At 39.9% G+C, this 23,437-nt stretch overlaps 1 protein-coding gene across 1 annotated transcript in view; it reads right to left on the reverse strand.

Moving 5' to 3' along the window:
* SLIT3 (slit guidance ligand 3) overlaps positions 1-23,437 on the reverse strand; it is a gene marked incomplete at both ends in the record, with an annotated part of 527,658 nt that overhangs the window by 71,768 nt on the left and 432,453 nt on the right. Inside the window, 6 exons of the mRNA XM_082324538.1 lie at positions 3,847-3,971; positions 8,152-8,315; positions 12,976-13,047; positions 19,683-19,754; positions 19,938-20,009; positions 21,136-21,204. Of these exons, the coding sequence (XP_082180664.1) occupies positions 3,847-3,971; positions 8,152-8,315; positions 12,976-13,047; positions 19,683-19,754; positions 19,938-20,009; positions 21,136-21,204 (574 nt within the window). The remainder of the gene's footprint in view (positions 1-3,846; positions 3,972-8,151; positions 8,316-12,975; positions 13,048-19,682; positions 19,755-19,937; positions 20,010-21,135; positions 21,205-23,437) is intronic.

Genomic DNA, 23,437 nt, shown 5'->3' on the forward strand with positions numbered 1-23,437 from the left:
AACAGCAGAACCCGGAGCTGACAAACACCCGGCATCCCCACAGCTCAGGCTCCCATTTATCTGAGCAATCAAAGAGGCTGTGGCAATGCCCAGGCAGGCATTGCATTTCATGTTCCAGGTTGGCAATGGTCTTTCACTGAGATAAACACGATGTATTTTAAACTCTCTTTCCTCAGTTCTACAAATAATTCTTTTCGGAAGAAAGAAAATTATTCTCCTTCATTTGTTGTTACCTCAGTTTTAAGTAAAAAAAGTAGGAAAGACATAAAAATCAACCAAAAAATCCAAAAGGGCATTTTCAGAATACAGCAATGGCAAAGTACAGCGAGTGTTGGTTTCACTCACCTTAGCTTTTACTACAGCTATTCAAGTAAATCCTTTCTCAATGGCTTATTGATTGCAAGTTTGATTATTCTCTTGAATTCTAACACCCCTAGACTTGATTTTACAGTATCAATGGGAATACATAAAAGCCAGACACTCTGCAGGATAAATGAATTAGTACGGTACCGTTATCTGTTTACCAGCCACCAGCTGCACTCACACACACTTGCACCGCAGGCGGCCAGCAGCATTTAAAGAAGAAAGCTTCACTTCTCTACTTGTAATCATACTTCACAATCTAAACCACACATATTATTTAAATAATCTTTCAAAGAATGCTACGGAGAAGACGGGGAAAAAAAAAAAATTGCTGGATAATTACACCTATGTCTGTGTTTAATATGAAAACACAAGTTTCATAACATGAAGAGGCGTTTCCTGGCAGCACTGGTGGCCCCCCGGAGCTCAGGCTTGTGCAGCCTGCCAGTCGCCGCAGGTGGCACTCTCACACCGTCTCCCACCGTCTTCGGGGCTTTGTCCCCAAAGAACAACTGAAAAAACACCGCTTTAACCATGGCTTATCTATAGCACACACATTCATCGCCCATTTTAAGGAAAGAGCAGCAGCGAAGAGAGCTATCAGCACACAGCCTTCCCCGTTCCTAAGTGAGCAATCTATATTTCTGTCATCAAACACAACTGCCTGGCCCATCGGCCCCTCAGCTCAGGTGGTCCACGAGTTATCCCGCTTTTAACTTTACGCAAAGCCATTATGGGCAGCACTACACACTGCTGAAAGCCCCGTAAGGCATGCGCTCAGTAGCAAAAACATTTTTGTGATCATGAAAAATAAGAGATTGAGCCATCATCGATGTGATAGTGAAAAATAAATCTATAGGCTTTTGCAACTACAGTTAACTGGTAGAAGTTCCTGATTCCATCAGACACCAGTCTGGCAACTGGTAACTTAGGTGGCTTTCTGCTAGCTGGCCTACTGTTTTTTCCCTGAAGGCCAGCATGAGCGCAGGAACCCCAGAAAGCGGTCTGTAACTGCCTGTCCCCTTCCAGGGAACATGATAAAGCCATCAGCTCATTTCAATGAGCTTACATTTGAAAAAAGGGTGGGTTTTTCACTTTATTGATGCACTCTTCCACACAGGATTTTTTCAAAATCTACATCAAACAAGGAAAAACAAATGCTGAGAGGGCAGATTTAGGGCAATTTATCAAGGTCTGGGAAATAGCTTCCAGATGGATAGAGCTGTTTGGTGCTGGCTGGTGAGAAGGAAGCAAGGTATTGTTATTGAATTAGCATGAATCTCTGGTGGAGAACTGCGTGGTAGATAGAGTGCTCCTTTCATATGGTTTGCATTTGGACCTGTCAAATTTCATTTTTATTCAAAAACCTGTGGTAAAGACACGCAGTTCTTTTTTGCTTATTAAATTTCCACCAATTGTCCCAGTACTGTTATCCAGGCAGTATTTTTAAACTCTGCTCTAAGTGCCATGCCTGGGTCTGTTTGCTCTTTGCCATGCTTGGATGACAGCTTGGTGCTTACAAGCACCAAGTGGGTTTAGGTTTTACATTCAGACACCGAATGTCACCTGAGAAAGTGTGTGAGAGAGGAGAAAAGCTGGATGCTCTGTGAGATGTTTAAAGTGAGTCACTTCAAGAGTTTATCAAAACCTTTCTAAGTAAAACAACCCATACTGAAGTCTAATGTACACTAGAAAGTGATTGCTAATATGACTAGAGGATTATTCTTGATGATTCTTGTTAATAAATCCTCCTTTTGTAAACATGTCTTCTAGCAGTACAAATGCAAAAAAAAAGATACGCTCACAGCGAACACATTTCTACTTTGAACTACCTGGATACCCGTTCCATGACACGTGCCTTACAGAGGAAGACATACACAGAGATTTCTGTATTTTCCCGCTAGTTCTGAAAGCTTTTACTTTTCAAGTTATCTTAACAGTCACCTAGTCTCATCTGAAGAATTCAACCTAGTTTATGTTAAACGTCAAATTAAAATGACTGTTCTATTAACCTGAGGAGATAAACAGCCACAGTTTCCCTCACTGCAAAGACAAATCAATGGTTACCAAATAGTTAGTTTCAGCTGAATGAATTTTTGACAATGTGGTCTTCTAAGATCCTAGAAAAGTTGCTCGTTGATATGCTAATGGGTAAAAGGTTTTTTAATGAGAGGAAATTTCCCATGGCTTTTTCAATTACTTAGGAGAATCGTTATTATTCTTGAGTAGCAAGCGTGGGGGCACTGGGGTGAAACAGAAGAAATGAGCATCTTCCCTTTTCCAGTGTTTCAGGGATTTACCACAATTACTCTTTTACCGTCTCGGATGTATCCTAGGCAAACAGAGAAGGGAAATGGTGACAGCATCGGAACCGACTAATTCCTAAATCCTACCTGAAATGTAAGACATGAATACTTGTACTTACTTCCCACATGTATGTCTGGTTTTGCCCTTCTTTTTTTTCCCTATAGTTCTTATTACTCTGTGTTTTATGAGCATCTGCTTCAACTGACCAAGACTCTGTAAGAAACATCCAATGATGCAAATAAAATCACAGTCTACAGGATGCAACCTACTTCTTTGGCCATAACATCCCATCTCCCCCAGGCTGTGAACAGATCATATGCATCATCTATTACTTATACTTAATCCTTCAGCTACTGACTACTGAGCTAGGTTTCCAGTTAGAGCAACTCTGAAACCAAGTCTTGGTAGCCTTAAGCTCTCATGACGCGGTGCTGCCAATGGGAGTTATACATCGCTACCGAAGAAACTGCATTCCTCAATGACACGATTTTCTGATTCTCAAATGCGTTCTCAAGATGCTGACACTGCACGCTCACAATGCTTGGCATCTACAGGATTTCACATTTGGAGATCACTCTGTGGACATTAGTGCTCAGAAGTCAGAGACAGCTGAGCTAGTGGTTGTGTCTAATCAGTTTTCACCTTTCTGCTAATCAGTCTGTGTGAGATGGATGCAAGCTAGCAAGTATCATCATTCTGTCACCGCGGACTAAACTGGCCCTTAATTCTCATCTGAATTGCCTCCCCTTTGGCCTGGCAGCCTATGAAATGGTTATCTTGTTGCTGGCAAAAGAAAAGAAATGAAAAGGAAGATAAAATCAACTTGCCATTTCATATGGATGTTGAATGCCCAAGAATCAGAGAACGCCCAAGGTTGGAAGCGACCTCTGGAGATCGTCTAGGCCAACCACCCCTGCTCAAAGTAGGGTCAACTAGAGCAAGTTGCTCAGGATGATCTGTATCGTCATGGCACAGAGAGAAAGAAATGTCTTTCCTATTGCACAGGATAAAATTTGTAGCGGGGCACAGTTGAAAGGTCACACACAATCTGCTTGAGTAAGGGATCTTTTGAGCTCAGTTGCCTGTAAAATTGACTTCTCATGGTACAACAATTAAGAAAACAGAAGGGATGGGGAACACTTTATTGCTTTTCATGTAGTACATTTGTAGTCATACCTTGAAGCCAAAAGGGCAAGTGCATTGATAAAACTCCACTGGATCATTGTTGCACGTCCCGTTGTTCTTACACGGACTGGAGAGGCAGGGGTTACACTTGGACACAACACTGATATCTACTGGCTCTGGAAAGGCAAAACACAGTGTATTAATAGAGAACTGGATTACAAAATTAATACTTCCCGCACTTACACATACATTTTTTCCTAATGCAGTGTTCACCCTGCGTTGGCACAAACGCACTTGCTGTGGGTGCAACTTTACACAACAGCATGGGATTCCCAGGGATTAGAGAGATTTTAAGTACTTAAATCAAGTGCAAGGCAAGTCTCAATGACGCTTATATTCTCCTGGACATGCAAACATCAGCTCTGAAAAAACATGTTGGGAATCTCCAGAGAGTGGGCTTATATATATATATGGCTTTCAGCAATTTTTCCTTCTCTCAGCACTGGAAATTCTGCAATAGCAACCCCTAGGGAACTATAACATGACATTTCTATGGCTGGTAACAAGAATGAAAGTGCAGATGCAACAGCAGAAATGAAAAACATGCATAAGAAAGATTTAGTTAGAGGCTTATGGGAATATTTAGGTGCAAAGTGTTCTACCATCCTTAATTTTAACAGAGTTCAAAACTTATTTTCTTCCTGTTCTGCCCAGAAGAATGATTATCAACATCCAGCTATCTTGGCAAAATGCAACAAAGACAAATACACAAACATGTAAATGTATGCAGGTAAATATACATGGCCATATTTAAACCATTTAATAAATCACATTTTTTAACAGAACTCTTCCAGAGAAGTAGGGATGTTTGTGGGTGAGCAGGAAAATTAACACAGACCAAACCAACACTAAGTACATTTGGGGTACCAAGTCAATCAATATTTTATTATTGAGATTTTACAGAAAGCTAATTTAGACAGTAATATTTACAGTTAAAGAAATGGTGATTTTGAAGTGGCTAAATTTTAAATATTAATGACTTAATGGCTTTTACACATAAAAAATAAAACCTAACACTTTAAAAGGGCTTAAACTATATCGGGCAGTAAAGACCCTAAAATAATTTTATTTCTTTTTTGGAGGAAATACGTTTTAAAATAACTTAAAATTGGTCCTGTGCTAATCAGAAGTGGGCACAGAGCTTCTGTTATTGTGTGATAAATGATAAGGAGGAGTAAATTGTGAAGCACCCTGAAAGTGAAGAAAAGCAGCTTATACTTCATGTTAGAGAGAAGGCGGAGCTGTAGAAGGTTACCAAAACTAGGGATGAAAAAATCCCTTCCAGTCAAGGATTTGCTTTGGACCGTCCTGTACGAGGCAGAAACCTTCACTGTTAACTTTGAATACATAACAGAAATGGGTACCAAGGAGCCTCAGCTGCAAAGCACCTGCAAAGTAAAGGCTATATCCCGATCCCAGACTGATGGTGGGGTTATCAGGGCCACTGATTGGAGAGTGCAACGTGCAATGGTCTGTTAACAGGGCGCAGCTGATTGCAGAGTGCAACATGCAATCATGAGGAATAAATACACAAGAAGTAACAAATCCAAAAAATGAAACAAAAGACTGTTGTCATCCTCTTCTGTCTTTGCATTTATGTCTAACTAAATACCATACATGTTTTTAACTTGGAGTTAGGACAGCAAGAGGAAATAACATCTGAATTTCTGGCACTGACTGGGTGGAATGCGACATAGCTGAGCTACTTTTGTCTTGAAGGTAGAGTATATGAAGAATATACGAAGTAGCTCCTCAGAGAGCTCATGAGACAGGCAGCAGTGCTACTTTGCTAGACTTAGAGGTCACTAAGCCAGAATTTGTTCTATTATTTATTTATTTCATAATACACACACGTACGTTTTTCCATTTATTCCTATGGCATAGATAAAAGCCAATCAATGTAGGAGCTAATAAGAAAAGCGTTAGTTCCTAGCAGTTAAGTAGTTCATTACTTTGCCCTTGTGGATCTGATTTATAAATCCATATAGCAAAATGCCCTCAGCCCAGCACATTCCTTTCCTCTACTGCATAACTAGGAGGGCAATTTAATGAAAAGCAGAGCTGAGTTTGCATGACTTGCACATTACATACTTTTATTTTCTTGGCTCTGCTGAGACATAACCTTCTGCTCAGTCACAGGCTAAAAACATAATTTTAACAAGAATAAGTTAAACCCTATTTTTTTTTTAATGTAAAAGTTACTGGAGGTCACAGAGGACATCTATGCACTACTTTTATACAAGCATCTCAAGGTACCAAACTTAGCATGGGCTGACTTCTGCAGCAATGACCCAGGCTTTTAGGGGCGCGGGGGGGTCCAGCCCACCCTGAGCTCCGCGCTAGCAGTACTTGAGCTAGGACTGAATCTACACAGGCAGAAGTACGGACGTATCCTTGGACGCTCTGTGTCACCCACAGACAGTCTTGCTCTTCTGCTGACAGGCACATGTCACAGCTACAGCTCAGTGACGAGAGGGCGATGCAGCTGGAGGACAAACCGAGGCCGCACCGTACCCTGTCGCAGGCCACGCGCAAGGCTCCAGCCTGAGGGTAAACCTGCACGTGACATTGTCAGAAATTGTGTTGCTTTACCATAAAAGACCATCACCGATGTCCAGACAGGACAGCATGAGGCACTGCATCTTAAACATGCACATGGGAAATGGGTTCAGCTAGACTACCAAATCATGCGTTGTTTTTCAAAATATACGTATTGTGATGAGAAAAGGTGAATTTTGCTAGGGCCTGGAGCTTCTCGGAGTATACTGCCACTCGCCCAGACCAGCAACAGTTTCTGCTTCTCCAAAGACCACCTCCTAATCGACACTTTTTTCTCCTCTTCTATTCAGATAAAACGAGCCACGGAGACAGTTGGGATAGAAAGCCCACCAGCTTTCTAGTGGACCAAACTAATATTTACATAAAACCCATACAGCTGTTTTTAATAGCCTGGATCACAGCTTTACTTATCTCTTGCCTAGGAGTTGCTTGCTTAGTCTTGAGAGAAAGTGAGCATAACTACTGATATATCACAGTTTCAGAATGAAGAAGTCATCTAGCTTCTCTTTCTGGATTAATTTTCAGACACTGTTTAACATGCAAATATGATCATTTTCTTTGTTTCTCTTCGTGTGAACAAGTACATTATTTGGTATTTTTAGTATCTAGGGTATATTTGTACTTCACATTTGAGAGACTTATGAAGTCTGTAGTTCTGATAATTATAGTCAGTTCTGATAGTTTTGAGACTGACATTTCAAAGTAATTAAATTATAAGGTTACAGTTATTAAAAATATACTTGAAAGGACATAAAATTCAGCTCAGGCTTGGGAACTTGGGTTCTAAACCCACCTCAACACCATCATTTGTTTGTTCAGCAGTTTAATCCCAGCCTCTATAAAATCATGCTGCCAAGCAGTACTGTAAATGTGCATGGCACTCTGGGAAGCATACAAACAGGCTTTATGTCCTCATTTCCATTTCTAAGAGGAGGCTACTGACCCATCTTTTCCACTATAAATACAGCTCCATCTTCACGTACTTGCTAGTAACCTAAGCGAACGTCCAAAACTTTTTTTACAATAAGAACGTAGAGGTATACCCTAATCTACATTCAGCAATAAGCTACTTAGTTTATCCACAAAAAAGTGTGCTCCTTATCATTTGTGTAACCGCTCTCTAATGCAGCATACTCCTATCGTAGACTACCCCTATCGTTAACAGCTGCACCTCAACCCTCTCCTGAATGAATGTACGCTGTATTCAGACACGAAACATTTTCCATAATCAACAGCTTCTGATGCAGAGCTGAGGAGAACAGTTTGCAGATCTTCAAATGAAAATGTACTTTCGGTAAATATTTGCTTTCCAGAAGAATTCTCAGTTTCTCAGTTTTCAAGTAAATGTATGTAATAACTAGAGTGCTCTATATTTTTGAAATAACCCCTATTTTACCAAAGCTTTCCGGGGTAGCTAGAAGGCCAAAACCAATTTATTTGCTCAAATAAGTTCTAACAACATCCTACATGCTAACTTGCCTGGTGCGAACAACAGGAATAACTAACTCTTCTGAGGTCTGCTGGTTTTTTCCCAGTGGTGCAGTTAACTGCGCTTTGTGGAAGAACACTTGAAAATGGAACTTGTATGTAACGTGATGGTTCAGAAAGTGAAAGCCAAACCCAGCTCCCCCCCAAACTCACTTTAAAACCAAACAGCTTCCAAGAGTATAAAAACAAAGCACTGTACATGAGGACAAGCAACAGGACAGAAGAGAGAGCCTCCCGGCTTGCTCCTACCTTTGCACTGGAAGTGGTGAGTCGGTGTTGTGAGGAGCAGCCTGTCCACCATGGCGTCAGGCCCGCTGCAGCGGGCTATCCCTGGCTCTTTGTACCCTGCCTTCACCCACTCGGAAAGCCAGCGGAGGTTGCAGTCGCAGTGCAAAGGGTTGGTACCCAGAGCCCTAGTGGTGAAAAACAATTAACAGCAGTTATTTTGGCTTGCAAGCAAAGATAATATCCCTGATCTCTCTGAGGCACATTTTATTCTACACTTTTACAGGAACGCTTTACTTCAAAACATGGGAAAGATCTTCTGAGTATTCAGGAAGTCTTTTAGATTTATCTCCTCCAGTATTCCCACTCTTTCCCTTTCTTCCCATCATCAGTTAGGGAGGTTGTATAAATACCTAACAACAAATCACTTTTTCAAACAATAAACCACCTTTTCAAACAATTGTGCTTGAGCAATGTCGCCGGACATATTGCTTTCATCAAATTTATCATGTTGGTGCCCTTTCTTTAAGTCTTTGGCCTTCATGAGCATATTCTAACAGTGAATTGTGTAATTCAGTTCGGATCTGATGACTGAGTTAATGCCTCCTCACTGGATGAAACATACACACAGAGGATACCCCTGTTTTCAAAACCCCAACCTGGTGGCTGCTAAGTTTCTTTACGGCTTTGAAAACACATTTGCTGGTTAACCCATCACTTGAATTAGGGCATATGGCTGAAGTAGATGCGTTCACATGGTGTAATTATAATTCACAGAACTTCTTCATTATTCATAGAGATCTATCCAAAAGAAAACAATGTTTTTACCTTAAATTTAGGTGCTGCCTTGACTCATTTATACTATTTTTTTTCTCTTAAAGAAAGTGTCTCTTCAGGCAATCAGTCAATTCCAAAGTCCAGACTTCAGAAAAGTCAGTTTAAAAACAATTAATTTTTGAAAGTGTGAAGAAATGCATGTTGGAAGCCTGAATTTATTTTGCTGAAAGTAAACGTAAGGCTTTAGCTGTACAACACCTGAATTGCCATGGGAAGAAAATTAGCTAAATAAAGATTAGCATAGGGAAGAGATACTGAAGAAACCAGTAATTCAAACTGGATTTTAGACTTTACTGTTTCTGCATATGTTATAAACTATTTTTAAGACGGTATTTTAAACTCAAGCTTCTTTCAAATAAAAGCATATCAGACAGGATATTAAGACAGAAACCTCAGCAAATTTGTTGATACATTTCGATTGGAGTGACTAATGAACCCACTGTGCCCTAGACAGATTCATAATGAGAGTTCATAGGTTCAAACCCTGTCTAGGGCTCATTCATCAAAATTAAATGTGTACTGCAGCACAGTATTAAAAAATATCCATCCATTCCTTCTGTAAATCCATTGCTTACAACGGAAAAAAAAAAACCTACGGGGTTGACTTTTTGACCCTGTAACTGTGATCAACTGGCTCACTTGTCCAAGGTCAAACAAAATGCAGCAGTGAAAGCTGGACCGAGAAATTAACTTTAGCGTTCAGCAACTGCCATATACAAAATGGGAGTGGGAGGACAACGGAAAACTAGTTACCGTGTTAATCTTCATAAACCACGTTAGAAATAAAGCTGCTCTATAGACACTAGAAATGATTACCAATAACATTGTTGTACAACTGCAGAAATTATCACATGCATCTTTCCGTTCTTTTGTTGTTTTTTTTTTTGTTTTTTTTTTTTTTTTCTTTGGGTTTTTGGGGGTTTTGTTTGTTTGTTTGTTTTCCCCTTCATTTCTAGGAACTATAGTGAATTCTTGTATTTTCATTCATGAGTTCTAACATACTCTCTCTATTTCTTTGCCCGTTACAGCAAAATATTTCCAGAAGGTAAAAACATCTTGTGCTGTAATGAAATACCACCACCAGCATTTTCAAAATGTTGTGCAGATATTTCTGTTCAGACACTTTTTTTTTTTTTCTTTTGAGGCAACTTAGAACAAAGGCAATTAAAATAACTCTAGCCATGACAATGTGGAGAAACAGAGGAGGGGATAGCTTATTTTTCTAGGTAACTAACATAAATTTTAGTAAAGATGAGATGATGCAATAGGACTAGGAATCTGAGCTGTTTATTGAAAATATGTCTGACAGAAATACCTGCTGGTCGCAGCACCCATTACCAAGGGTTTCGCTGAGGAGCCCCTGGAGTGCCGAGGTCAGTTTATGCGTGGGCAGTACTGAGGAACGGAATCAGTTACGGAGTTGGGTGTACCAGCGACGGTGAGGACAGCAAATGCAGGATCTGACCTAACTGTGAAGGTCTCGGTTCTACCCCAACAGATTTTGCGTTCTTTTTAAGTATGAATATATTTGATCCTTCAGTAGTGCTGTAACATTTTTATCATTGCCCTGGACTAAACAAGTTAGTAGAGTCATAGCCTAAATAGATGATTATATGATTCAAGTAAATAAAGTAATACATAGTAAACAAAACCAGTGTGTCTATACCGTATACAAACCTTCCTGTGTCTTTACTGAGGTATATCAGCTACATCGTTTGGTATAATAGTGACATTACAACAATATGATGTTTACAATGTAAAGGAAATGTGGTGAACATTTTCTTGTAGGCTTTAAACAGCTATGGAAGAAGTGATTGAAGTATCTAGATCTCAGTTTTGTTCTTCCAATTACAAACCAATTTAAAGCTATTCCAGAAGACTGACTGAAATCAATAGTTTTGTCTATGCTACATAAATACTTCTTTGCAATTCTAAAGGTGAATTTGCTACCCTCCCCCTCCCGCCGCCCCCCAGCTGTACTGATGCAGAAGGCCCAGGCTGATCACCCCGCGCAGCGCCTCGGTAGTCAGCTTTCTCCAGCCGTAATACCTATCCTACTCTTAGCCACACAGCTTGTAAATTTAACACAAAATTTTGTTCTCCTGTGCATTATGAGTTTGACGAGTAGCAACCCCTTGTATCATTTTCAAAATTATTCCAAGTGCATGCTTTCTCCTTGAAGATCTATATATCAGGGAGAGCTCAAAACGAATTTATTTTCAATGATGTATGACTTTGTTTGAATAAGCACAGCTTTTTCTGGCATGTGAAGAGCAAAATCATTGTGGTTGCTAAAAGTTTCAGAATCCTCTTTAAGAAATTGGAGAGCGCAATTGCACTGTAAAATTCAATTGTTCAACTGTGCAAATTACACCCCAGACAGGTCTTATTTATTTTATGGATCCTATTTATTACTGTTCATTTGAGCCTTGTGTATTTTACATTTCTGGCAGCACATACATCTAAACAGATAGACTGCAGTGACTGTATTGGGCCAAAGGGGTTTTTATCACTCCCTAAGGTGAACGGTTTACCCAGGAAAATTGTATCTGCACTTCCTTTAAAGTAAACCCTGAGGAAAATCCAAACAAATGGGGCATGATATGTTTATCTCTTGAGTTCTAAAAATACCCTCAGAAGCCAGATTCCCAGTATGGAAGGTGTCACTGCGCTTCCAAAAGGAGATACAGGGCTTCAGCTCAGTCAGACTTCCATTCCAAACAACATATAAAATGACTTGACTATACTGGGAACATGATGAAGAAATACATTTTGTGCAAAAGGAATATTTTCTCTGACTTAGATACCAAGGGGTAAGCCTGAAACAGAGAAGGCTATTTCTCAGTTGAAGTTGAAATTGCTTAAGTAGCTGACGTATGGTTTCTGTCCCTACCAATCTGAGATATCTTTAGTTTTTATTGTCTAGAGAGAAACTGAGACAGAAAGCTGTTATGCAGAAATAAACAGTCCGAGGACATATTTGCTATCCAGAAAGTATGTAAATGTGAACTGAAACTTGTGCTCAGGTAAGTGTTCTGGAATGCATGCTTAAGGTTGCAAAGAGAGAAACAGAGATATAAAACCTACGTTAAATGCACACATCTCTGTTTGTATGCCAACATCGACTCGTGTGCATGAGGGCAGCATCAGAGCAGCAAATATCCCTATCAGCTTGTGAAAGTAGTCACTTCACAAAATGACCAAGACATACCCAACCCTTTGATTACTTGAGGACAGTAATCAAGAAACATGCCACATAAAGTTACTTTTCCTTTACATCTATTGTCTAATAATGTGCGGTATCACACATTATCTCAGCGAAAAAACATTTTCTGTTCACTCTTTTGGCATCAACTGTTACAATTCAGGTTTATATTGTAACAACTGCAGCTATTTGTCGTTACAGTTCTTTCATCAACCGAACTGCATTTAAAAATATCCTGGACCTCCACCAATACAATAGTAATTTCCTGGAATAGCTGAAACTTCTAATAATTTTTGCAAATTATGGAATGAAGTATTAATGCTGTGAAATGGCCGATATCCATATGATTAAATATATATGTCTGAAGTACTGATTCATCAACAAGTTCATACACTGACAACATTTCGGTATGCAAAACATATGACACTTATTAAGCACAGAATTCACATTTGCTTAATATTTGCTCTTTGTGGGAGGTTTCCTGTCTCACTCTCAGACCATAACACACTCTGCATTTCACATAGACAATGCTGAAAGAAAGCCTTAAACACAAAGTCCACAGAAGAGGAAGCTGTCACATTTGCTCATTTGGTTTTCCTTGAGAAAATATTTTGGTAACTAACAACAACAGGTTCTAGTATTCTTTTACTTCCTTTGAACAGATGCGCTATGAATATCCAGAGCAGAACACGGAAAGTGAGCAGGAAAACCAGAAAGCTATACAATGTTATATCTGTAATAATATGCACTGTTTTCCAACCCTGAAACCGTCAATCAAACAGATGAACCCAGACAGAAGTACTTACAGATGGGACAGGGATACCAGGTCATTGAAAGAACCTTCGGGAACACTGGAAATATCGTTTCCATGGAGCGTCCTAGAAGAGGGGAGAAGCAGGAAGGTATCAAACCGCAGGATTTTATCTGCTCCCCACAAGTGAAGGAAATGGTGCTGAAGAAGGATATGTAATTTTGTTTCTCTGAGAGTTTCTATGAGCTTCACAACTCAAGAGCTTCCATGTTTTATTACTTCTACTTCTAGATGTTGACATTTAAAATAATGGTACAATCGGAATTGTTGGTGACTAATGTTTTAAATTAAAAAGGTGACATACTATTTATGCTATTAGAAGTATATTGATGACAAGCAGACCCTCACATACAGACCCGTATGCTTTCATAGAATCCCATTAGCCAGAAACACAGAAAAAACAGAAGAGGGAAAATAGGAACTGTGAAAGTTAAATTAAATATTGACTTCAGAGAGATCCTAGGAGAGAGCAAGAGTCCATGAGGGCAAATATATCTCCACTTTCACATTCTAGTTTCCCATTCTTACAGTAGGAAATACCTGTTTGTGTGGTATTTTAAAAATCCATTTGACAAATATATTTATGCTACCAGGGAAAACACTTGAAATCAGTTGTCTTAGGGCATTATTCACCCTGCGCAAAGAAACTAACATTTTTCTAGCGGGGTTTTCAGGATCCTTGCAAAAGGCTCCTACACTGTTTCCAGGACAATTTAGGCAGCCACTTTATCTCTTTCTAAGAAATACGTTTATGTGTGTGTTACATAGGCAAGCATAAATGGAAAGATTTTTCTTGCAGCTTGTAGAGCACAACACTTGTATCCAAAGTGGCAGACACAAGAGCAAAAATCATTATTTGTGATTCCTCGTGGTTTCATTGCAACTGCACCTGAAGGCCCTGCTACAAAGGAGGGCACCGTCACCAGAGGCTGTGGCAGACAAACAGAGAGGGAGAGCGCTTCTTGCAGCACCGAGCGACGACCAGACAGAAAAACGTGCATCAACAAGTAAGTCTGCGAGAGAGCACAGGACGCTGGGGGTGACAACTGCATAAAAACTACCCAGAAAATGCACCGGAGAAGACACACAATCATGTAAGATTTTATTTTATAAATAAATAAAATCAGCTATTTAGCTGCTGCATCCTCTGCCTCGCTATATAATTATCTGGCAAAAAATAGCATAGAGGAAAAATATTTATAGTTTATTCTAGCTTTTCTAGTTTGCATGTCACTGGATACCAGCTTACTACTTCACATAGTAACAGACAGAAAGAGCTCGTAAGGAGTCAAGAGGAGTAGATTCCGCTGGATCTCACTAGCTGTTTCTTAAACAACAGTTGGTACAAAACTTGCAAAGGAAAAGGACATCGATACTGTAAAACTATATTTTCTTTTGCACTTCTCCCCTGAGCTGGCTCAGTTATAGCAAACTGCTCTATTGTTTATGTCCTCTTTCCCAGGTCCAGGAGTTACTGTCAGTGCTCCAGATGTGGCAGAGCAGGGTGGAAAACAGAAACCTGCCGTGCGTCAGTTTTGTAGCGGCTCTTTCCCTCGAGTCATTTATTGTCTAATTGACCTAGTGATTTGCAGAACACAGCAACCACATCTTATTTTTTATTTTGGGGACTGTACAGATGCTTGAAATGGTGCACACTGAGTTTGTTTAAAACAAACCAAACATCTGGGCCCACGGAAATACACGATAGCCTCAGATGAAAATAAAAGCATCTCTTTTTGCATCCTTTCTTCCCTTTCTCCACCCTAACACCACTATAAGCTTCACCAGGATCTACATGATGCCTTATAACTCTCATGAATTCTGCCTTTACACGCTGCCTTACACCAGCATACACACAGCAAGGAAAGCCAAACTTGCCAGGGGAAGATACACCTTGTCCTGTCTCCCGCGAGCCTGGGCCCTGCCACGGGGCTGTGAACTATGTGAGCGTAAGCAATGTTACCACGATCGCGTTTCACAGCTGCTCATTGCAGCTGCACTTTCTCTCTTACTGTACTGCAGGTTTTCTACAGAGCATGAAACCACATAAACTACAGCAGTTATCCTGCTGGCATCTCTCTCCAGTTCTTGACACCAGTATACCAAAAACTTCCCCTTCCAATATCCTGATTCTGAAATTTGCTTTTAAGCATACCTAGGTTTCAGCTATTAATAATAACACTTGGCATATATAAGGATGGATCTCTAAGCAATTAATCCAAACAGGAACAGGAAGGATATGAGCTCCCACACAGGAACTCCAGATAAAGCACACTCACTAATTCTATACCGAATGACCAACTGACTGAGACATACCCCACAGCTATTAAATAAGGAGTATTTTTGTTGGTATGAGGATGCAAGGTCAGGTCTGGTCAACAACTTGTCATCAAAATGTTCCCTCCTTCAATGAAATGAGCATACTTAAATAAGCAGAAACTCATAATGAGCTTATATTCTCATCTTTTAAACTACTTAAAGATGTGCAAGATGATTCTCTCTGAACAGACAGCAGAACTTATATTTATCTTCACGTCATATCAGCTGTGTTTATTCTGTGAAGGGGTGCATTTTCTTTCCTAGATGTCTTGGAAACTTCTTCCAAGAGAAGCTGCAGCATGACAAAGCCATTTATCTGTAAGAAGGTAACACGATCAAAAATATAAACCCATTTGGAATGAACGGCTTGACTACATATCTGAAACATTGAGGTACGTTTCATGGATGCAAATGCCTCCATTTTAATGAAAAAAATGACGTCAGCAACATCATCACCCATGCAACTAAAATGAAATGATAAATGCTAAAAAACTTACAACCCACAATAATAAATAGTGGCAAGAGAATTTAACAATGCAATAAAATCTTCTTCCTCTTGGATCAACAACAGGAGCATATTTTTATACCAAAAATCCTTAGAAGCAAATGGTCAAATAAAATCTTAAACATTTTGACAGCTAAAGCACACACATTGATGTCTCTGTTCTCCCTCAAAAGCACAACTTCTAGATACCCGCTTGTCTAAATACTGGTAAACAGCAGGGGTATGAATTTAGGGTGATGGGAATCTCCTCTCAGAGCACAGAGTCACAAAACTCTTGAATTCTTGAAATAAAAACTTTCTTTTACGTGTCATCTCACTAACTTATTACTTTGTCTTCAGGTAAGAAAATGAACTAAAAGTATCCTTTTGGGCTGGGTTTTCTTTGATTGGGTTTTGCTTTTTGCTAACTGTTCCCAAGTCCTGCCCCCTAGCCCACTGTCTCGTGCGTGAGGTTACCAGAGACACAAAGGGGATGCTTTTTCAGTAAACAATGATCTACCCTGCAAAGACAGAAATGTGGCTGGAAGCTTGGCTTACAGAGCCACATCCCATCCAGGGCAGACATGCACAACGAACCCCGAAGGATGCCAGACCCCGCAGGACCCAACACAGCTCAGATGTCAGAGGACGTGGGCAGCCACAGTGTCACTGCTCAACGCTCCTAACAGCAGCGCCTTTTACGGATTTGCTGGAGAAGTGCAAGTAGTCATTCTGTGATGCAAAAAAAACCCCAACCAAAACCAAAACCAAAGTCAAATAATATTTCTGTTACGTCAGTTCAGTGCAGCATCCAACAATGAAAGCATATTGCAAAAACTGGTTCTACGGTTGTGCCTGAAGAGTATTTGTGGTAGCTATATCATCACACGTATTACTATGTTTGTGTGAACTTTGAACTGCAGTAAAATATCCATCCGTATTCAGTAGAACTAGAATATCTCATGTTAGTAGAATATTCTGTAGCTAATTTTATTTTTTTTTCATAAATGTAACATGGAAAATTGTTTTTATATATTATAAATAAAATTATAAATATTTTTATTTCTGGACTTTGCCTCTTAATTAAAGCAGGACAAAATGTCAGAAGTTAAAACATCATCACACAAGAAAAATAACCTTTAAAATAATCAGTTCAGGTCAACCAGAGAATTCTAATATTTATAATTTCCTTGTCTCAAGCTCAGCTTTTAAAATCTGTTTGCATTTAGCTTCTAAAAAGACTAGCTTTGGACAAAAAACTCGCAACAAAACCAAAAAACAAACCCACAATTTTTCACCGCAATAGTTTTGGTGCAAAAACCTACTGATATCAACTTTTGCTTATTAAAAAAAAATTCTTCAGACTCTATGCTGAAATTGCTCCCCAGCACACTTTGGCTGCCATTACGGATAAGCCATGCGACGACTGAAGATTCAAGGCCTGATTGTGTAAAAGCCGATATATATTCAGGCTTAAACATAAACATGTTGACTCTGCAGTTTTCTCAGTTGGGCTTGTGCTGAAAAGTGTAAGAGAAAGAGGACAGAACCAGATCTGTTGAAGATCAACTTCATCATACATCCATGATTAGTCTGATTTTCAAATACATATTTACTTTGTTTACTACAGAGAGGCAAAAGGTAAAGAAAACCTAAGGAATTTGGAAGACACAGAAGCCTGTATGAGAAGGGTCTGCTACTTCCAAAGGCATGCACAGCCAAAGGTAATGAGATCTCTATATTCTTTTTATGAAAAGAAAAAAAAAAAAGTGGAAATTGTTTTGCTGATGTTTTCTCTTTTAAATTCCCCCGAGAATATGGATAATAAATAACTGACAATAACAGATTGCACACTGTCACTCGGAAGACATTTTCTCTCTGGAGAATTGATTTTTAATAACAACATAGATGACATGTGGCAAAAGTTGTAGCTGATACCAGAGTTTTGTGGGCCATAATAAATCAAATCAATCTGGAGGCTTCCAAAAGCACGGAGCAGAGGCAGAGATTCCCATTTAGGCTTCATTACACTCGTGTGGCTCTGTGCAAGACAGGGAGGGCTTCTCCTTTGAAAGAGGAAGTTATTTTTTCAATCTGATTAGCAGATCATTTAAAAAAGCCAAAAGATAGCAGTTGTTATTAAAATATTGCCCTTTGTTTCTGTCCATATGTGGCCTGCAAGAACAGAAGTGAAAAGACAAATTGCAGCTATTGGAAAGAGTGCGGCATGGTATGCCTACACTGTAATTCAGGGTAGAGAGTCCCAAACTAGCTTTAATCAAGCTAGCTTGCATATCAGAAGCAGGCCAGAAGACAGCTCCATATGGAATAATTTATTTGGCCATGAAACAGAATATATTAATCTGTGGCTGAATTTCAGGACTCATGTAACAGCTCAAATGTGGCCATCCTACTGCGCTAGAAATCAGAGTCCTAAGCCAAACTTAAAACAACAAGTCCAAATCACGTATCTTTCTTGCTTTTAATAATGAAAACTGGGAATCTAAAGCTGTCTCGTAAGTTAGGAGGTTGAAACCTAGATATCTATTTTACCACTCAAACCACAGTGAAAGGACTCGGCCAAAGAGCATTGCCTTATTGCTTCCACAGTTGCAGTAGTGCCCACGTTGACACCTTAATTCCATGCTTATGGAGTCAGTGCACTGCAACCACTGCTCTTTAAATTCACAGGAACTTTGGCACGTGAATGACATCTAACTTCAAAGGAAAAATAGAAAATACTACTTTGAAGTTTCAAAGCACTCAGGACATATTCTTCAACTCCTCTGTCCCGACCTTCTAGTGTTCAAAGCTCTTTCTCCTTCACCAGACTGACTAATCTCATCACAGATGAGCCATTTAATTTATTTGCTTTCAGTTTACTGTGCAGGTGATGCTGACCCACTTGTCTTGCTGGGCAGTGGGGAGGAAGGTGGCTTCTCCGCCTTGTCCTGACAGCTGCACACAAACTGCTGAGCAAACCCAGCTCAGGGTTTGTTTCTGATGAGGCAGAAGGGGAGCAAGAGACAGTAAATATGAGACTGAAGCTGGAGTCAGCCTAGCAGATGCCTAAGAAAAGCTGGGGGGGCTGCTGGCTGCAAGGAACAGGCCCACAGCCCACGCTCCAAGATGATATAAAGATGACGATTTTCAGAAGAGATTGTAAGCAAATTGTTCAATCCAGAAAGCTGCTGAAAGCAACAACACTGGAAGGAAAGAGTGCAGAAAAGGATCTCCAAAGAAAGAAATCACGCGTGGACATCTCCGAGTGTGCCACCAGTCAACACGGGGTGAAATTTTATTCACAACTTAAAGAGATCTGAGACAGCCATCTCAGCATCACTGGCACCCAGCCACTGGCTTGACTTACGCATTGTTTTAGTGTGGGGACTTCTAACTTACTTCCCTTCAGATTGCATACTTTTACGTAAAAACTTGCCTGCAGAAATTTAAATTAATAGAAAATATTCTAAAAATGCACAAGTTTTCAGTAAAGACACTCTTGCTGGAGCATCCAATGGAAACTTACACGCTAAAATATGATCAAGAGAAAAGTCCTTTCCTGTGGAGCACCCAAACATTGTTCAAGTAGAAGAGAGAAACAGACTCTATGCAGTCTCTTGGAGGCCTATTTTCATGATAGTTCTTGTCCCTGAACTATCAGAGAAAAGTCATTCATCCTGCAAATATGTAATTGTTTCTTTTCAAAGTTTAGCATTCACCTGCTCTAGTCATTACCGGACATATTGCACCTAAGTACAAGTACATTGAAGCTAATTGTGTGAAAATATTTATGACTACTGAATCAAGCGAAAGCCATCTGCTCATTAAAAACCTCCCTGCCATCAACAGCATTCTAATAAGCTGCAACTCAGCTGCATTGAAGAAGTGGTACTTACAGCACTCGAAGAGACCTGAGCCCATTGAACGCGTGGACTGGAATGCACCGAAGTCTATTGTAACTCAAGATGCTGGGAGAATGAGAGAACAGAGTTACAACACTGTATTTTCTTTCATTATTTCACTACTAATTCAACGACAAAGAAGCATGGAAAGCCACATGCTTAAGTAACAAGATATATACTAATCGTTCAATGCCTAAGATGGTGTCTGAAAAGCAATTAAAACTGTTACCAAAACTTTGGGCTACTTACAGTGTTGATAACTGGGTCATGTTGCTGAAAGTGTAATTGGCCAATACGCTTATGCTGTTGTTGCTCAAATCACTGAAGAAACACAGACAGAAAATATCATTTAGATGTATAAATTAAGAAATAAGACTTTTTTAAAGATTACATAATATCTGCACAGAAAAATGCTTGAAGAAATTGAAAAGTCACATATTATCAATTGATATAATATTTTCTAACCAACTTTGAATAAGCTTTAAAAGCAAAGCACATCAGACTCCCCTAAAAAGCTTCAGACTCAGAAATATCAAGGCATATTTCCAGCACATTACATTAAAACAAACAAACAAACAAATCAGTGAATACAAGTAAAATTTTTGAAGAAGGATAAATTAATAGATGATACAAGCATGGGTGAATATTTACCGTACCAACTTGCTTTGCAATTTATTACAGGCATACCATTTCCATATGCTCTTCACATTGACAGCTACTAGAACAAAATTTCATTTTTAATTTTAAAAAAGTCTTTTAGGGTCGAACAGAATGTTTTATTGTTGCTCTCCCTTGAAAAACAAAATTAGAGATGTTTCCAAATAAAACACTTTTAAAACAGAGGATTCCAGTGTTCCCCTCCACGTTGTTTTTGTCTGAGGTTGTTCTGCCCATTTGCCTGGAGTATCTACAGCTGATTCAAACAGCATTTGAAAATTTCTGATAAATAGTTCAGGCAAGAAATTTCACTCCTGTGTATTTCAGGGAGCAATTTACTGAAAAGAGTCTAGTTGTGTCTCTGTCTGTATGACCGTTCATAGCAGAAACAGCTATGCAAATTTTCATTGCCTTAGCATTATAAATACTGCCTCACCTAGAACAAATTAATGCCATCTCCTCCGTTAATGACCTTTACAGCTTTGCACAGATAAATCTGCCAAGTGAAACTGTAGCAGCCAGCACGAGAGCTTAGTCCTCTCTCAGAGGCTGGAAGCCCCTGCAGAGGAAGGGTCTCTGGTGCTCTCAAGTCACCTCACTCTCTCTCCACTCTTTATGAACGCTTATTGGCAGCAGTGGCCACTGTGAAATTCTTTCCAAATTCTAATTACAGAAGGTTTTGGGGTTTTGTGGGTTTTTCCCCCAAATACTAATTATTTATGTTCCACCTACAACATAGTGCAGAAAGAGTCATGTAATTTTCTTGACATTGAAACCACGTGTTTCTTACATCAGTGTCAGGTGTCTGAAGGCGGAGAGCCCCTTCGGCACAGCAGTCAGATGGTTTCCTTCCAGGTATCTGAAAACAAGTCAGATTTGACAATTACACAAACACGTTAACAAGAACTCCTGTCACTCAATCCGCACTATGAATGAGAAAAATATGAAGTCAGTCACTAAGGAAATTATCTTTGATTCACTGCTTTGAAACTATAACAGTTTCTCCTTTATAAGTGAATTATCCGACATGCAAAGCATGACAGCTTATTGATTTTTTAATTTTTTTTAAGACTTGGAAGCGAATAAAGGATCCCTGGTCTACAGCAAACAGAAATGACCATTTGGTTCTTCTATGACAGCAACTGAAGAAGAGGAGAAATATTGTATGGCTTGTGCCCTGAACTTAAAGTTACCTTAACCAGTTTCTGTAAGAATGCCGAGTGCTGACTGACCCCGCTAGGGAAGCTTTTGTCTTGCGCGTGTAAGTTCCTGGTACAGCCACAACTGGAAGAGGAGCCGTACTGCCAGGTCTCTGTGTTGCAAACTGTCTCACTTATTCCAGCGTCAACACAAACATCCATCAGTTTGATGCCACATCCATTACAGCAATTCCTGCTACGGCATATACACCCTCCTCACCTTTCCTTTTCCAAGTATGCTGGTACAGGAGGAACACTTGGTACAAATTGAAGGCCAAAAAACAAGTTCTCTTTGAATACATGCTCCTCCTACAAGCATTAAGTGTATTTAATAAAATAGCTTGTGTTGCCAGGGTGGAAGTTGCTTGAGACACCACTAGATGTGTCTCTATTCAGACACCTGCACAGCAGGGCTGAAGCCTTTTGGGATAATCCTATGTCATCATTTTCTTGAGTATAGTGCCTGTATTTTGCAGGTTTTCTCTGCTAAAGAAACATGAACATAACCAAGAGAAAAACCCTGAACAAATACAATACTTTCCAAAAGTTTGCCCAGAAGAGAGCATGGGAACTCAAGCCTCCACAGCTGACCTGTGGTAGCAATGGGATGTGGGCCTTTTCCTGTTCGTCACAAAATAATACAGACAGAGCTGGATTTCTTTTCCTTAACCTTGGCTTTTGGGTGCAACTGCGTCCCTGGAAAATACGAAGGTAACAAGGCTCCAATGGAACTGACCACTGTGGTGCCATGACACCGTCAAGGTGATCCTCCAGACACCTGCCAGAAGCTGTACCTACCGGGGAAACGAATCCAGCCTTCTCAGAAAGTACCGTGTAGGAGGAACGCACTTCTCCCTCCACAGGTGAGGATAAAAGATGAAATGGTATTTCCCTTCCTTACAAGATGCTTTGGGGGATTTGTCCTACGGTAGACACGGGGCAACGCAACTGATGTGGTATGTTTTGAAAGATAATCAAGCGTAGCCAGGAAATGCAGCCCACAGACACCAGAACACTTAATGTGCTGCCTCTACTGCTGGAAATACAATCCGATAATCATGTTAAGAATTTTTATCCCACACATACAATTTCCTTTTCTTCGGCAACAGACCTCCTTATTCTGCATTTACTATAGCAAACAACAAGAATAACAGATTATTATTGTGCTATATGTTCCCTCTCTACATTAACTCTAACAGCACAGAGATATTTGTGTAAACTAAATCCAAGAAAATTTTCCCACAAACTTTATTTTTATATCATTTAAAAATAAAATCTAAACACTAACAGAATTTTTTACATAATACATTTTATAACTGTCACATTTTATTCCCCCCTCTGCCTTCTATTTCAGCATAATGCCCTCTCGCTGCTGCTTCAGCTCTCTTTTCAACTAAAGTACCCCCGGCTCACGATGGTCCCTTCTGCCTGTGCGCAGGATCCCAGCAAGGCAGAGCTACCTCAGAGCACGTGGCGGAGCTGCCCCAGCTCCTGCGAGGATGAGGCTGGACAAGCGGGACTACAGGCTTTTGAATTTTTAACCAAAAGCAAAATCCTTCCTTAATGAGAAAACCTACTGAACACATTCAGCTCTCCATTCACAAAGATCACAAGCAGCGAGTGAGAGCGTTGCACAGTAAAGTTAGCCCTTGCAAAGCAGTGACAGCTGCTCTGCTGACGCAGAGTATCCCAAAGCAGAGCATGGGTTAGCTATGCCACATTTACACCTCCCATGGATATTCGTGTTCAGCAAGTGTAAAGTCACTTGCTTCGTTTTGACTCAATTTGGTACAAATTATTTTGAAAATGGAGTTCCCTGGAGAATTCACACCGTAAATTGTTACGTAGAAGATCCTCAGAATTCAACCACATCTGTTACTATTTAAATAGGGC

The sequence above is a fragment of the Platalea leucorodia genome (genome assembly GCF_965183815.1).
Source record: "Platalea leucorodia genome assembly, chromosome: 11".
Classification (NCBI taxonomy): Eukaryota; Metazoa; Chordata; class Aves; order Pelecaniformes; family Threskiornithidae; genus Platalea; species Platalea leucorodia.